Genomic DNA, 13,743 nt, shown 5'->3' with positions numbered 1-13,743 from the left:
AAGGGACAGCAATAAATACCAGGAGTGTTTCATCTTCAAAATTTGCCTTTTTTCATTTTGCATTATTTCATTAGGGAAAGAATTTAGTTTGGATATGATGGTATGTTGAATTGTTATAACAGGCATAAAGATGTGTTAGAATATTTACTGAAATGCAGTTATAAAAGTGGTTCTCTCTTAATCCCTTTTATTAGGAATGGACATGCTCTACTGGCTTTCATGTTTTCTCGACAGGAAGGAAAGTTGAACCGCCAACAAACTATGGAACTTGGCCATCATATACTTAAAGCTCATATTTTCAAGGTAAAGCTTGCAGCTTAGTAGGCTTTTTGACCTATTCATATGAATGCATCGTAGAGGTTCTCCTCTGTCTTGCTTGAATAACTCATTGGGAGCTTATGCAAAATATATGGTAGTGCTATCTATCCAGATTTTATTTCTTTTTATACTGAGTTGTAGATTAAAATAGGATTTCTAATTCTATAGAGAGATTTCTTGTTATATCATTTCTGTTAGGGTCTCAGTAAAAGGACCGGAATCTCTTCCAGTCATCTCCAAGCCTTGTGGATTGGTTATAGTACTGATGGACTGTCTACAGCCCTGGCTTCTCTAAGAAACATCTACACACCCAACGTGAAGGTAAGAACACCAGCAGGGCTGTACAGCCAGTGCCTTGTCTGGCTGAATGTCAGTGTGACCCTTCAGCAGAAAAGCACCTGGATCTGAACTCTTTCGTGCCAAGCCTTCAGGTACTTTTGTAAGCTGTTGCTAAAATTCAAATCAGTTTCCCTTGATAGTATTGATGGAAAGAAGGGTTTTTCCTTTTTTCTTCTGTGTCTGTGCTCTGTAGCACAGGTGAGTGTGTGGCTGCATTTTTGGGGGTTAGGTGTCTCACATGGCCTTGTTGGGCAGAGCTAATTGCTCTTTGCTTCTGTGAGGAAGTGTCAGTTGTAAAAGGGGAAAATACTGTGAGAGGAAGGGATTTAAAATGCCACAACTTTGCACTGTTATGTGCATCCCTAGATGATGGATAGCAAAATCCAAGTTGGTCAGTTGTAATTTGAGCCATCTGCTAAAGCTTTTGACTGGAAATCTGTGTGTCCATAAACACACATGTGCATGCTCTGGCTGGTTTTTTTGAGATTTTCTTCTTACGTAATCTGGTTCTCTCTCAATGGAGGTAGTTGCAGAGTAGCAGCAAGTCACACATGCAGTAGTGAGTTTCAGGGGAAAGACAGGTCTTCTCTTTGGAGGACAGTGCTCAGTAATACAATAATATATTTACTGAGAGAAGATTTTAAACTTTTTTTAAACTGGCATATTGCCATATATGTGTTAAATGTTGTTTATATGTGATGTCTGCCAATAAAATCTGCATCAAAATTAGGGCATAACAAATGAGTACCTGATCAAAATAACAAATTCAGACAAATCTGAGGAAAACATTGTTTTGTTTAAATTAAATTTTAGGTGAGTCGGCTGCTGATTTTGGCAGGAGCAAATGTGAATTACAGAACTGAAGTACTGAATAATGCTCCAGTGCTGTGTGTTCAGTCACACCTTGGACATGAGGAAGTAGTCACTCTTTTACTCGAGTTTGGAGCTGCTATTGATGGAACTTCAGAAAATGGGATGACAGCCCTTAGTTACGCAGCCGCTGCGGGTCACATGAACATCGTGTCACTGTTGTGCAGAAAAGGTGCAAAGGTAAGCTGGTGTACAAAGACTGCCAAGACTGCAGCCAGAAGAGTCATACAAAGGCCGAAAAAAGCTGTTACTGATTATTAAAGTGTATAATTATCAGACATAGGCCTGAGGGGTGAGTCCAGACTTCTGTGAAGCATTTTGCAGGAGCTACTGGTCACAACCCTCTGGCAGAGCTGTTCAGCCAGTTTTGGGTGCCCCTCATTGTGCACTTTCACGACCTGTTGTCATCAACTTGTCAGTGACTGTTACTGAGGGAGTGTTGGAGCCTTCTAAAGTCAAGGTCGAGGACATCCCCAGCTCTCCTCACCCACCCTCTAGTCCCATCAGAACCGCTGGCTGTCCAGCAGGCTAAGCACAATCTCCCCTTGGCAAGCCCATGCTGACTCATCCTGCTCACCTTGTCCTGTGTTTGGCAGTGCTCTCCAGGATTAATTCTTCCATCACCTTCCCAAATGCTCAGGTGAGGCTATTGGGCCTGTAATTCCCCAGATGTTTCCCCTTGTCCTGGAAGTTAGGAGTGAGAGCTGCTCTTTCATAGTGCCTTGAAACCTCTCCTCTGCACAGCCTTTCACTGCATCTTTAAGCTCAGACATTCCCTTTTCCCCCCTTCAGGCTGACCTTGCAGACAAGAAGGGCCAGTGTGCTTTGGTGCACAGTGCACTGAGAGGGCACTGCGGAATCCTCGAGTTCCTGCTCGGCCTGGTTTGGGTGGCTCCCTGCCCAGAGCAGGATTCACTGAGGAAGCGCCAGGCTCTGCAACAAGCTCTCACAGCAGCTGCCAGCATGGGGCACTGCCAGGTGGGTTGGGAATACAGGTGCTTCCAGATCTGGTCGAAATCATCAAAACTATACAACAGTGCTTGCAGCTATTTTTGGAAAGAATTGTTGATGCAATATTTATTGTAGTACATATTAGCAGCTTGTTTAAATGCTCTAGCTGAGTAACCAATAGTACAGTTTGCTTCAGGATTTGTTTATAAGTAATTTTCTGTCTACTTTCTCTTCCCCGTCCTTGGAAATAGTCCTAAATCTCTGGTAGTGGTGATTTTCTGTATCACTGATCCACCCAAATATGTTTCTACTTCAGGTTGAATTTTTTTCATTGCATGCAATTGCACAGACTTCAGTTTTTAGCTTGATGCACACACCAACTTAGAGAATTTAGCTCAGTGTCACTTTAGACATAAATTTGGGAAGGAACACTAAAAATAAACGCATAAGAAGTACTTAAAATGCTTTGGATATTTAGGTAATACAAGCATGTTTTCTGTTCATTGGGAAAATAAACTGTAACCTTGATAGAAAAGTAATGGGTAAATAAAGAGACTTGAATGAAGATCAACTTGGCTAGGGGACTTAGTTATGTAGTAAGTGACATACCAAAGTGGAAACAAAATCTCTTCAATAAAGCAGTTTCAATATTTACTTCTTTTAAATCTAGCTTTAAGTTGCTATAAGATAAAGAGTCTGATCTTGGAAGTTGTTTAGATGATCCAAATATAGACATGTCTATGTGCAATTAATTTATTAGATGGTGTATATAAGCCATCACTGTCTTACAATATAAACTTGAGGATTCTGAACTGTGGTTAACTTGGATGAATGGATAATTCCTTTACTCCCATAAAAGTTCTTGTTTGCTGTCCACTGATTAAATGAAAGCAGTCAACTCCTGAATAGCAACAAAAGAGATCACATTAATCATAAATACATAAGTGAAAAATGTCCATATTTCTCTATTTTTAAGACATTAAGAAGCTGTATTCTTAGCTAGAAAGAAGATCTGTGTGTTTCATGAATTTTACTAAATTATGTGTCCTAGCATTTTGAATTCTAGGGTTTTCCATACATTGTATGCAACAGTTTTCAGCCTGGAAACACACACATTCTTCCTCCTTTTCTGCCTTTGTTTTTTCTTGTAGCATCCCAAACTTTGTTAGTATGATTCTCCTCCCTCACCTGTTGACTGCAGCCTCAGTGACCATGTGCTCCATTAGAAAATCTGTTTGAAACAGTAATGAGAAAAAGTTTTCATTTAATGATCTTTTAGCAAGTGGTTTCAAAATACAAATTTCCTTAATATTCTGGAAACAACAAAACTTAATTTAAAGCTTATTTCAGCTTTAAAAATTGCCATTTATCAACATATTCTTAGACCATTCTGGGAAGAAGTTTAGAAAAACAGGTAAGCTATAACCAATATGGAAGGAAAAAACTAGGTATCACCATTTTACAAAATGTATGCAAATATTCTCATTTTTGCTATCTTGTTTTAGATTATCTGAAATTTCCTCACTGAACTGGGAGGCTTTATTTTTGCTATTGTTTATTTTGATTATTCTGTTCTATGTAGGCCACATGAGAGCTCATTAAATCATAGTCATGCCAAACAATAAATTCACAGAAGAGCACTGGGCTTTTTTTAAACTGTTTTAAATAACATTCACTTGTTTTCAAGTTATTCTAAAGTCCTACTGAATTTGTTTTGCATAATACTGATTTTCTTTTCTGTCGATTATATGCCTTGAGATAGAAGTACGCTCACTTGTTTTGCATGGCTTTGTTGCTTTCTGCATCATATGTGTGACAACTGATGCTGTTATGGCTCAGCACATCTCTGCTCACTGCTTTTGCAGGTGGTTCATTACATCTTGACAGTCGAAAAAGACCATGACATGGACATCAATGACACTGATGCCTTGTGGGGAGAAACAGGTATTTCCCTTCTTGTGTGTTTCCTAATTATCATTGCTAAGAATAAAGAGTTTTTAATCTTCCTTTTTAAATTTAATTCTCCATAATAAAATTAATGGAAAATATTTGTTTTAATAATAAAATGCAGTTTATAAGTATGGTTTTAACTTACTGAATCTATTAATCTTAAGTATTGAAGGACTATTTTCTATTAAAATTACTGTAAATTACTGACTTTTTAACTAAATGGAAAATTGTAGAAATACAGTGCTTAAGTTTTGGATTGTCTATTTGAGAACCTTTGTTTATATATCATTAGTTTTCAGGGAATGCTGGGTCATCGTCTCATTTGTTCTGATTAGGCAGTGGAAGGAGAGAGCTGCCTTTGGTCATCTGGGAAAGGCAAATGTAGTGTTTAAGGCAGACTGTAATGCCTGCACTGCAGTTCCCTGCTGTGCCTTGTGAGTGGCATCTCCATTCCGTGGAAATGGCCGAGGGTGGGGAGCAGCATTGGGATGATGGTCAGTGGCCTCTCACATCCTAAAGAAGCAGCTGTGCTTTGTTCCTACATGTGTACAAAACCCTCATTGCAAATTCAGTGAATTCCAAAAGTCATACATCTGCTTCTAAATTAATTTTGTTCTTCAGTATTTTCCTGTCAGTGTGTTTTATATCCTTGCATAATGCATTGGGAATCTTCAGTCATTGAGGAAGTGAACTCCATAAAAGGGGGATTTTTGAACAAGGCTCAACTCTTTTGCTTGTAATATTGATATCCATAACAGTTACTTTCCAGTTATTCAGCTCTAAACAGTTGTTATAACTGTTACACAGTGCAGTTTCATTGACTCAGGAGGGAGGGAATGGGTAAGATAAGTGCTAAAAAAGAAATATTTACTTCTTCCTGCAGTGCTTGTAATTTCCTTTACTTTCAACATTCATTGGAATTAAAAAAAGAATTCTACTTGATCATGTTTGAAAATGCTAAAAATGAGTAACAGGAAATTCACAATTTGACCCACTTAGAAGAAAGTGGAAGTTACTAGGCTTTAGAAGCTGGAGGAGCAAGTCCTTTGCAGATTCTTGCATAAGTCACACATGAACTCATTTTTTAATACTTGTTGGCATGACTGGTGAGGCTTCAACACAAAAAACAAAATTTAAATTTCAAGTTCTTTTAAAAACTTGATATCAGCAAAACAGAAGAGGGGGAAAAAATCATGGTGGGGAAAGTATTTTCTTGTTTTGTTCTTTTCAGCTTTCAATGCGTGTCACAGTGAAAAGCTGAAAGAATGGGGATTCAGTAACACTCACATATTGTGTGTGTGTCCAAAGGCCAAATAAGCCAAGAGCTAATGTTGATGCAAATGCTTTCTCTAGCCCTGACAGCTGCTGCAGGAAGAGGAAAGCTGGAAGTGTGCAGGTTACTCCTCGGGCACGGAGCAGCCGTGACCAGAGCCAGCAGGAGAGGCGTGCCCCCGCTCCTCTGCGCCGTCCGGCAGGGCCACTGGCAGGTCTGGCACAGCTTTGGGGACACTTTGGCGGTCCCTGATTCTTCCCATCTCTAATTTTGAAAATAATTAGTGTCAATTTTCTAATACACATTTGCATCTGCTTCAGAGGGACATGCTCAGAAGCTTCACTTCCAAGCCCTTTGTATCCCTGGAAATAACTTAAAAAGCACATTGGCCTAACAACAGTCTTAGTTATAATATACATGAAAAATAACGTGAGTTTAAAATATTTTATTTCCTAGGCGAAGATCAGAGGTGATTTCAGATCTTTTATACTGCTGCTGTGCAGAGAGAGAACCTTGGATTCAGAAGCCTTCCTCATGCTGGCCTCTCCTATCAGGAGAAGGCCTTGAACTGCAGTCAGGGCTTAGCTACATAGAACTTCTCAGTGGTTAGCATAAATACCACCTTAGTCCTCTTTGCTAAAAATTCATGATATTATGGCTGAAATCTCAATCTTCCAATTTCATAAAATCATAGAGTGGGTAAGATTGGAAAAGCCCTCCAAGACCAGCAAGGCCAACTGTTCCCCAGGACTGCCAAGGCCACCAGTAACCCATGTCCTGTAGTGTCACACCCAGAGGATTTTTAAATCCCTTCAGGGCAGGTGGGAATTCCACCCCTGCCCCTGTGCCATGGCTGGACACCACTTTCTGAGAAGAAATTCTCCTGATACCCAATCTAAAACCCTGCTGGTGCAAGGAATGTATTTTAAAATTGATATTTTTCTATTTCAGATTGCTAAACTTCTAGTGGAGCACGGAGCTGATGTGAATTTAAGTGACAAGCAAGGCCGGACACCACTGATGGTGGCTTCTTGTGAAGGACATCTGAGCACTGTGGAATTTCTCCTTTCTGAAGGTAGAAAATAAATAGCAGATTACAGCTGCACTAGGGATTGCATCTGGGTGTGTTAAGGAATTTTTCCATTTAAACAGAGAATCTTTATAACAAAGTTCATATTCATTTTACAGGTGCAACTGTTTCATCTCTGGACAAGGAAGGACTGACAGCTCTGAGCTGGGCATGTCTGAAAGGCCACAAGGAAGTAGTTCGGTATTTAGTAGAGAAAGGTGCAGCAACTGATCAGACAGACAAAAACGGACGAACACCTCTAGACTTGGCAGCTTTTTATGGGGATGCTGATATTGTAAGTATAGCAAAACATAATATTCAATAAAAAATTACAAAAATTTAGAATTTAGAAAAAATATTGCCTATTAAAATAGGAAATTTGGGAAAGTAGCTAGGGGGGTTGTACTCCTCTCATCTTGACTGCATTGAAAATGTTTGCTTGGGAAAGCATTTTCTAGGTAAGTGGAAGCCCAGAATTATGCTGCAAACACATAGAGGTCCCTTCTCAGGGTCCTGGTCAGTTGGTGCCTTTGTAGAAAATACCCTAAGAAGAGGAAGGGCACACTCAGGTCTGTGTGCACTGTGGACAGATCGGAGAGGTCAGCAAGGAACTAGACAGAACAGCACACAGAGCCTCTCACACTTACATCTGTGTTTCTGCAGCTCGCATACACAAAGTGCTGCTGTGGCATGTAACTCGCTGTAGCATGCTGTCTCATTCAGCCTTTGTCTGATTTAACTTGAAATTGTAAGTCAGTCCTCAGGTTTCATAGTGGCTTTGGTAGATTTAGACACTGTGTGTGCTTTTGCCCGTGACACTGAGTACTGGAGAATGAGAATGTCCAGGCTCCTTCCTGTCCCTGCATTTGCTATAGGTCATTGTCCTGGAGTGGTACCAGCTCCCATTTTCCTGCCTAAATTGGTCCCTTCAGTAGGTCTGAGCTCAGCTACTGGCCAGGCTGGGACAGGGACAATGCCAGTAAAGAGGTTCTTGAGCAGGCCCATGGCTGTAGGTCATGGTGCTTGTCCATGGGTAGGACTGTTGGTGCCTCTTCCCTTACAAGATCACTGCTCGTGGCACTTGAGCCAAGTAATGGTTATGAGAAAGAACTGCTGCTTCCCTCCAGCCTGCCTGTGCTGTGGTGCCTTTGGTGGGCCTTAGATGGCTGTACTGTACTCAGCAGCATATGTTCAGTGTGTTTCAAAGATTACACAGTACCTTAAATATTTCCTTGGTCTGCCTTTCCTACCAGAAGCCATGTTACAAGGCATGTCTCGTTTCTTCTCCCAGGTGCAGTATTTGGTGGAGAAAGGAGCAATGATTGAGCATGTGGACCACAGTGGCATGAGGCCACTGGACAGAGCAATCGGCTGCCGCAATACCTCAGTCGTGGTCATGCTGCTGAGAAAGGGAGCTAAGCTGGGTTAGTGAAAGTGCCCTGCACCAGCAAACAACTGGGTTCTGCTCTACCAGAATTAATTATTTCTGTAAAGTAGATTAAATAAACCCCCAGATTTTTGCAGGCTATCTGGTTTGCAGATGTCCACCCAAGAGAAACAACAATCTCCTTTAAAGGCAGACACACAAGACTCACTTTAGAAGTGAGGAGACGCAAGGACTTTAATTCTGCTCTTTCTTTGATGTGTGCTGATGGTGAGGTCTGGAGGTGTCACTGTATATGGTTACTCTGCCTTAATATATTGCCTTAGGACAAGAAAATGAAGATTGTGTTATCACCGATACATAATTCTGGCACTATAAATGACTTAGATTAGGAAGTTTTACTTCTAAATAACATTCTTCTAATAAACTATAGAACTGTGTATTTTTGCAAAGGGTAGGCCAAAGAAATGTAAGTACATATTGCCAGTAGGCAAGTACAGGATGCAGTTGTGTATGTGATAATTACTGAATATTTAATACATTTGAATCACTATTTCGTATTATTTAGATAGTAAGTGTGATCAAATACAGGTTCTTACTTAGGCCTGAATTAAATTGTGACTTCTGTACATTCCTTCACAGGGGTGAAATGTATCAGACCATTTAATACCTGGCTGCTCTCCAGGTGACGGCATAGATGCATTTTAAATGTGTACACCCTAGTAATGATGATAATAGTAATACTGGTTCCATATAGGTGGACTATATACTGAAGTAGGGAGGGCCAGGCTTTCTACTGTAGTAGACAACAGAAACACATTTTCTTCCCTTTTAACTTGCAGGAAATGCAGCATGGGCAATGGCCACATCCAAACCCGATATTCTCCTGATTCTTCTGCAGAAACTGATGGAAGAAGGAAATACGCTCTATAAAGTAGGTAGATTTTTCTTTTTTTCTGGCAGCAGAACCTTGGACTTCTGCTTGAAGGTAGACTGAATGCCTGTATGCCTCCTTTTCAATTATGTAATCTGATCTATTAGTATTTTGAACAGAGTAGTAATAGATCAGATTATATGATTTTTTTTCTGGTACTAGCAATACATATTAGTTTCAAGTATTATCTTTGTCAAATACCATTAAACATTTGATTTCAGAAAGGGACACAAACTCTGATTAACATGCAGGCTGTCATTGTGCATTTCTGACAGCATAGTTCATACTGTGAATATTTATTAAAAAATCTGTCTCTGTGTTTTCTACTTGAAGGGCAGCTCTTGGTAGATGTCAAATATAAATATGCTTTTTGGCAATAGTATTGCAATATTAAAAGTTTGTGAAAAATCTCTTGTTCCCAAAAATTTGCAGAAAGGCAAGATGAGGGAAGCAGCACAGCGCTATCAGTATGCGTTGAGGAAGTTCCCAAGGGAAGGGTTTGGTGAGGAAATTAAAGCCTTCACTGAGCTGAGAGTTTCATTATACCTGAACTTGTCGCGATGTCGCCGCAAAACAAATGTAAGTTGTCGGTCTGCTGCCTCTTGGACATTGGGAATCTCAGACTTACATCCTACTGCATTACTGGGGTTGTATGTGGGCATCTATCCATGCTATTTTAGAATCCTTTTCATTATATCCTGATCTTGGGCTTTATCACGTCAGTAAATAGGTAGCTTGCAAGATGAGGGAGTGTTGCTGCAGGGGATCTATTACAGCTGGTCTTACATCATGCAGTGATTGTGGAATGATGAACTACTGGATCTTTGTGGTACTTTTAAAAGACTGAATGAAAAACACTGCTACCTTTGTTATCAACCAGCACAACCAGGTGCCACGGCTGTGCCTGTGTGTGCTTTGAGCAAATACCTGCTCTTGCAGACTGGAGCAGGAGCCTCTGCCACATGTGCTGTCTGCGCCCCTGGAGCCAGAGCAGGACCTGCAGCTGGCAGCTTGCTTTGACTGGTGCTGTGTAACGAGCATGTTTGCTTCCTTTATTAGGATTTTGGAATGGCTGAAGAGTTTGCTACAAAAGCCTTGGATCTGAAGCCTAAGTGTTATGAAGCCTATTATGCCAGAGCAAGAGCCAAGAGGAACAGCAGGTACTGTTAGAGTCTTTGCATGTCTGCAGAGATTTTTTTTTTTAACTTGCCATTTTTAATAACTTGTTCTTTTATGCTAGTTACATTTCAAATTTGCAAAGAAAAACCTATTTTGTAATGCACTTTGCATCTGTACTAGGTCTCTCTTATCAGATAAAGCCAACCACATCTAAATAGTGATACTGAATACTCTGTAAGTATTTATGAGGCAGTCCAGAAAGTAACGAATTCATTTGAAGAGGGATTATTTTAAATGTAACAGTGAATGGATCTGCTGCTCCACACAATTCAGCAGAATGTGACCAGCAGTGTGTCACCCAGCTCCAGCACATCATTATTTATTGCCAAGCTTATGATTTATTACTGGCTGCTTTGATAGGAAAGAATATGATGAATCAGCAGCTGAAGACAAAAATAAGGGGAAGAGAGGAGGAACTATCTCTTTAGGTTGAAAGAATAACAAACTATGGTGGTATAGCTGAAATACAGGAAGAGGTGCCTTTTTGATTCACCATGTCTTTTCTGAACATACCAATAAATGGTCATGAAGCAGAGTTCAGCAGGTTCCCTACTCTGGAGGTAATTGTGGAAGAGCTTGTGAGACAAAGTGTCAGTTCCTGGTGTTCCCAGCAGAGAGTTCTGCCTGCCTGCATGGGATGTCAGGATACTTTAGGGAAGTGTTTAGGGTTGGGTCTGCACTTCCACCCTAGTTAAGAATTTCCTGAGGTGGAGAACTTGCAGTTCTAATTTGTCACCACCTGCATCAGGAAGCAACAAATCAGGACATTTTGCTGAAAGGGTGGAGGTGGATTAGTCATAGGTAATGCAGGGACACAGATTTGCCCCAATTTTCATCGTTTACTTGCTTCTTCCTAAACAGAAAACTACTTGCGGCTCTCGCTGACCTACGGGAAGCCACTCAGATATGCCCCAGCAATCAGGAGATAAAACGTCTCTTGGCTCGGGTGGAAGAGGAGTGCAAACAGCTCCAGAGAACACAGCAACAGAAGCATCAGTCTCCACAGCTACTTGAACAAACCAACAATTCTGATAATGAGGAGGAAGGAATTGTACAAAGCGTGAATGATAATTTTAATCTTCAAGACAAGGAAGAACTGCCACACCCCAATGAATCTATTTCTCCTCCACAAAGGCTGCAGTGTTCCTCAGCTGCATCATTATTTAGCAGGACCCTTCAAGAAGGTGTTCAGAAAGCTCAGTGTGTGTCCCCTCATAGCCGAACAAGCAACAAGTACCTGAGAGAGCCAGGCTTGATCATGCAGCCAACAAAGCAGGCACAGATTGTAAAAACTAATCAGCATCTGAGCTCCATCCAGCCTGGATCTAAACAAGGAAGCAGTCAGTGTAGCACCAAGCCACAATCATCTTTGCAGCATCTTCCCCACAGTCCCTTGCCTATCCGGCACTGTAGAAGTCAACAGGTAGATGGGACAAGCACATTGTCATCTGGAGGCATCTCCACAGATCTCACTGCAGAACTGCACAGTGAGAAGTTTGTGTCCAGCCAGCATTCACATCCACAGCATTATGAGACTCTCTCTTCTCGTTCTTTTGCTAGTAAATCTAAACCTGACACATCAACAGCCTCTGCTCCAATGAATTGCAGTGACTCAAGGCAGCAAAGCCCTGTACCCAGTGGTGGCTCTTCTGGCTCTCCATGCAGTAGTGTGATTCTTACCAGCTCATCAGGCAGCTTCACTTCAGCCAGCAGTTTGTCAGGCAGTGTTAAGGGGCTGGGCCCAGATGTTCGACTCAAGGAGACCAACATCAGTCAAGCTCAGGGCACTGAGCACCGACCTCGTAATACCCCATTTATGGGAATCATGGACAAGACTGCAAGGTTTCAGCAGCAAAACACACAGTCTAGTCGCACTTGGCACTCTCAGACAGCAGGTGGATTATCCACAAATGTTGCTTGTGCAAGCATTCAGCCCTCCAACTTGGAGCAGTTCTCAGTTAAACACTACTCAGCTAAGGGATCCTCTACAGGTGCTGCCCTGGGAGATGGCAGCCAGAGCAGCGTGCAAGCAAAAGAACGTGAGGAGCTCACTTGCCAAATCCCTCCCCACTGTACAGACAGCAGATCACCCAACCAAGGTTCTCATTTATACCCCGATGCTGTAGCCAAACTGCCATCCCACAGCACTCAGGACAGCCACCTCAGTCACGTCACCACGGCAAAACCAAAGCGATCGTTCATTGAATCAAATGTATAAATACTGTTCTGTATATTGACGGGGTAGACTGGGCTCACAGCATCACAGGGTTTGACTGCTCTACAAAACACTGACTGCCTCGGCATGGCTGGGTCCCAGGGAACAGTCTTTAATGGGATGCAACCACTTCCAACTGTTCCTACCATCACAGGGCAGTGACAGTAACTGGAATAACAAAAGAGTGTAGAAAGACTTGATTAGGTTGGCCTAGGAGCTTAAGCAGAGAAATCTTTTCCATTACATGTTACCATTAAATAAGCCTTTCACCTATGGCTTCAATCTTGGCTTTTGGTTCTCTTGCATCTCGCACATAGTACTCACACCTCTCAAATGCTTACGTGCTGATGTCTCACAGCAGTGCTAAGAGAGATAATCTGCTGCAGCATACTCAGATCTGTACATGCATGTATTTTTTAAAAATCAAATTATTTTATCACTTTTCTAGTGGGACCTAATTTGAGTTGCATGATGTGCATTTAGGAAGCATAAATAATTTGTGTATGAGTAAACTACGCAGCCATGCTTTGATGTGTAAATATAACTATTTTTAGTAAATAGAAGAAATTAAATAAAATGAGTGACATTTGCATGTGTATTGAGAGGCTTTGACCATATTGGTTATTGCACTGAAGAACACAATATTATGGCCTATTAACAATAATCGCACTTTATATAGGGTATCTAATCACCTTTGGGTGCTATCTTAAAGCAAAATGATTTATTGTTTATTTGTGAAAAGGTACAATAACTAAATGCTTAGTAAATGTTTTTGTGGGAAACCCAAGAAAGGGATGGAGTGAACGTGAAAGTTTGAGGAACAGTATGTGCAGTTGCATGACAGGATGAAGTTGAGAAGTTGGTTTTTTAAGGAGATGAGGATTTTTATTGGCAAGAACTTACTGAAAATTAACTGCTGCAGTGACATTCCTATGAGTGCAATTCAGTTGGAGTGCTCAGCTTTATACTCTTCCCATCATGCTTAATTACAGTATTCTCTGTACATTGTAAACAGCTGTACCCAGCTGTACACATCCTTTTGCAGTTTGTATCATTACACTTTAGCTTATTTATTGTTTACTGTTTCTTTGACATTTTGTACAAGTCCTATATTAGTCTTATCCTGTAGTTCTATTTTTGCACAGCTACTGTACTCTTTCCATACAAAATAAAGATTATTAATATACCTATGGGATGAGATGCGGTCCCTGATGGTTACAGGAGAAACTCTCTCCCAGCTTTTCCAACTACATGTCCAGTA

General features: G+C 41.0%; 1 protein-coding gene across 4 annotated transcripts in view; it reads left to right on the top strand.

Annotated features, from left to right (window-relative positions):
• Window positions 1–13,672, top strand: part of TANC1 (tetratricopeptide repeat, ankyrin repeat and coiled-coil containing 1) — a 57,890-nt gene extending 44,218 nt beyond the window's left edge. For all 4 annotated transcript variants that reach the window (XM_021543476.2, XM_021543473.2, XM_021543474.2 and 1 more), the window contains 13 exons: window positions 195–303; window positions 517–639; window positions 1,471–1,707; window positions 2,320–2,505; window positions 4,344–4,422; window positions 5,782–5,915; window positions 6,653–6,776; window positions 6,890–7,065; window positions 8,062–8,194; window positions 8,997–9,088; window positions 9,521–9,667; window positions 10,148–10,248; window positions 11,129–13,672. In XM_021543476.2, the coding sequence (XP_021399151.2) occupies window positions 195–303; window positions 517–639; window positions 1,471–1,707; window positions 2,320–2,505; window positions 4,344–4,422; window positions 5,782–5,915; window positions 6,653–6,776; window positions 6,890–7,065; window positions 8,062–8,194; window positions 8,997–9,088; window positions 9,521–9,667; window positions 10,148–10,248; window positions 11,129–12,485 (2,998 nt within the window). In that variant the 3' untranslated portion in view covers window positions 12,486–13,672. The remainder of the gene's footprint in view (window positions 1–194; window positions 304–516; window positions 640–1,470; window positions 1,708–2,319; window positions 2,506–4,343; window positions 4,423–5,781; window positions 5,916–6,652; window positions 6,777–6,889; window positions 7,066–8,061; window positions 8,195–8,996; window positions 9,089–9,520; window positions 9,668–10,147; window positions 10,249–11,128) is intronic.
• The last annotated feature ends 71 nt before the right edge of the window (window positions 13,673–13,743 follow it).

Source organism: Lonchura striata, chromosome 8 (genome assembly GCF_046129695.1).
Source record: "Lonchura striata isolate bLonStr1 chromosome 8, bLonStr1.mat, whole genome shotgun sequence".
Taxonomy (NCBI): domain Eukaryota; kingdom Metazoa; phylum Chordata; class Aves; order Passeriformes; family Estrildidae; genus Lonchura; species Lonchura striata.
Note: the sequence above shows the minus strand (reverse complement) of the source record. Positions and strands in the feature narration are given on the sequence as shown.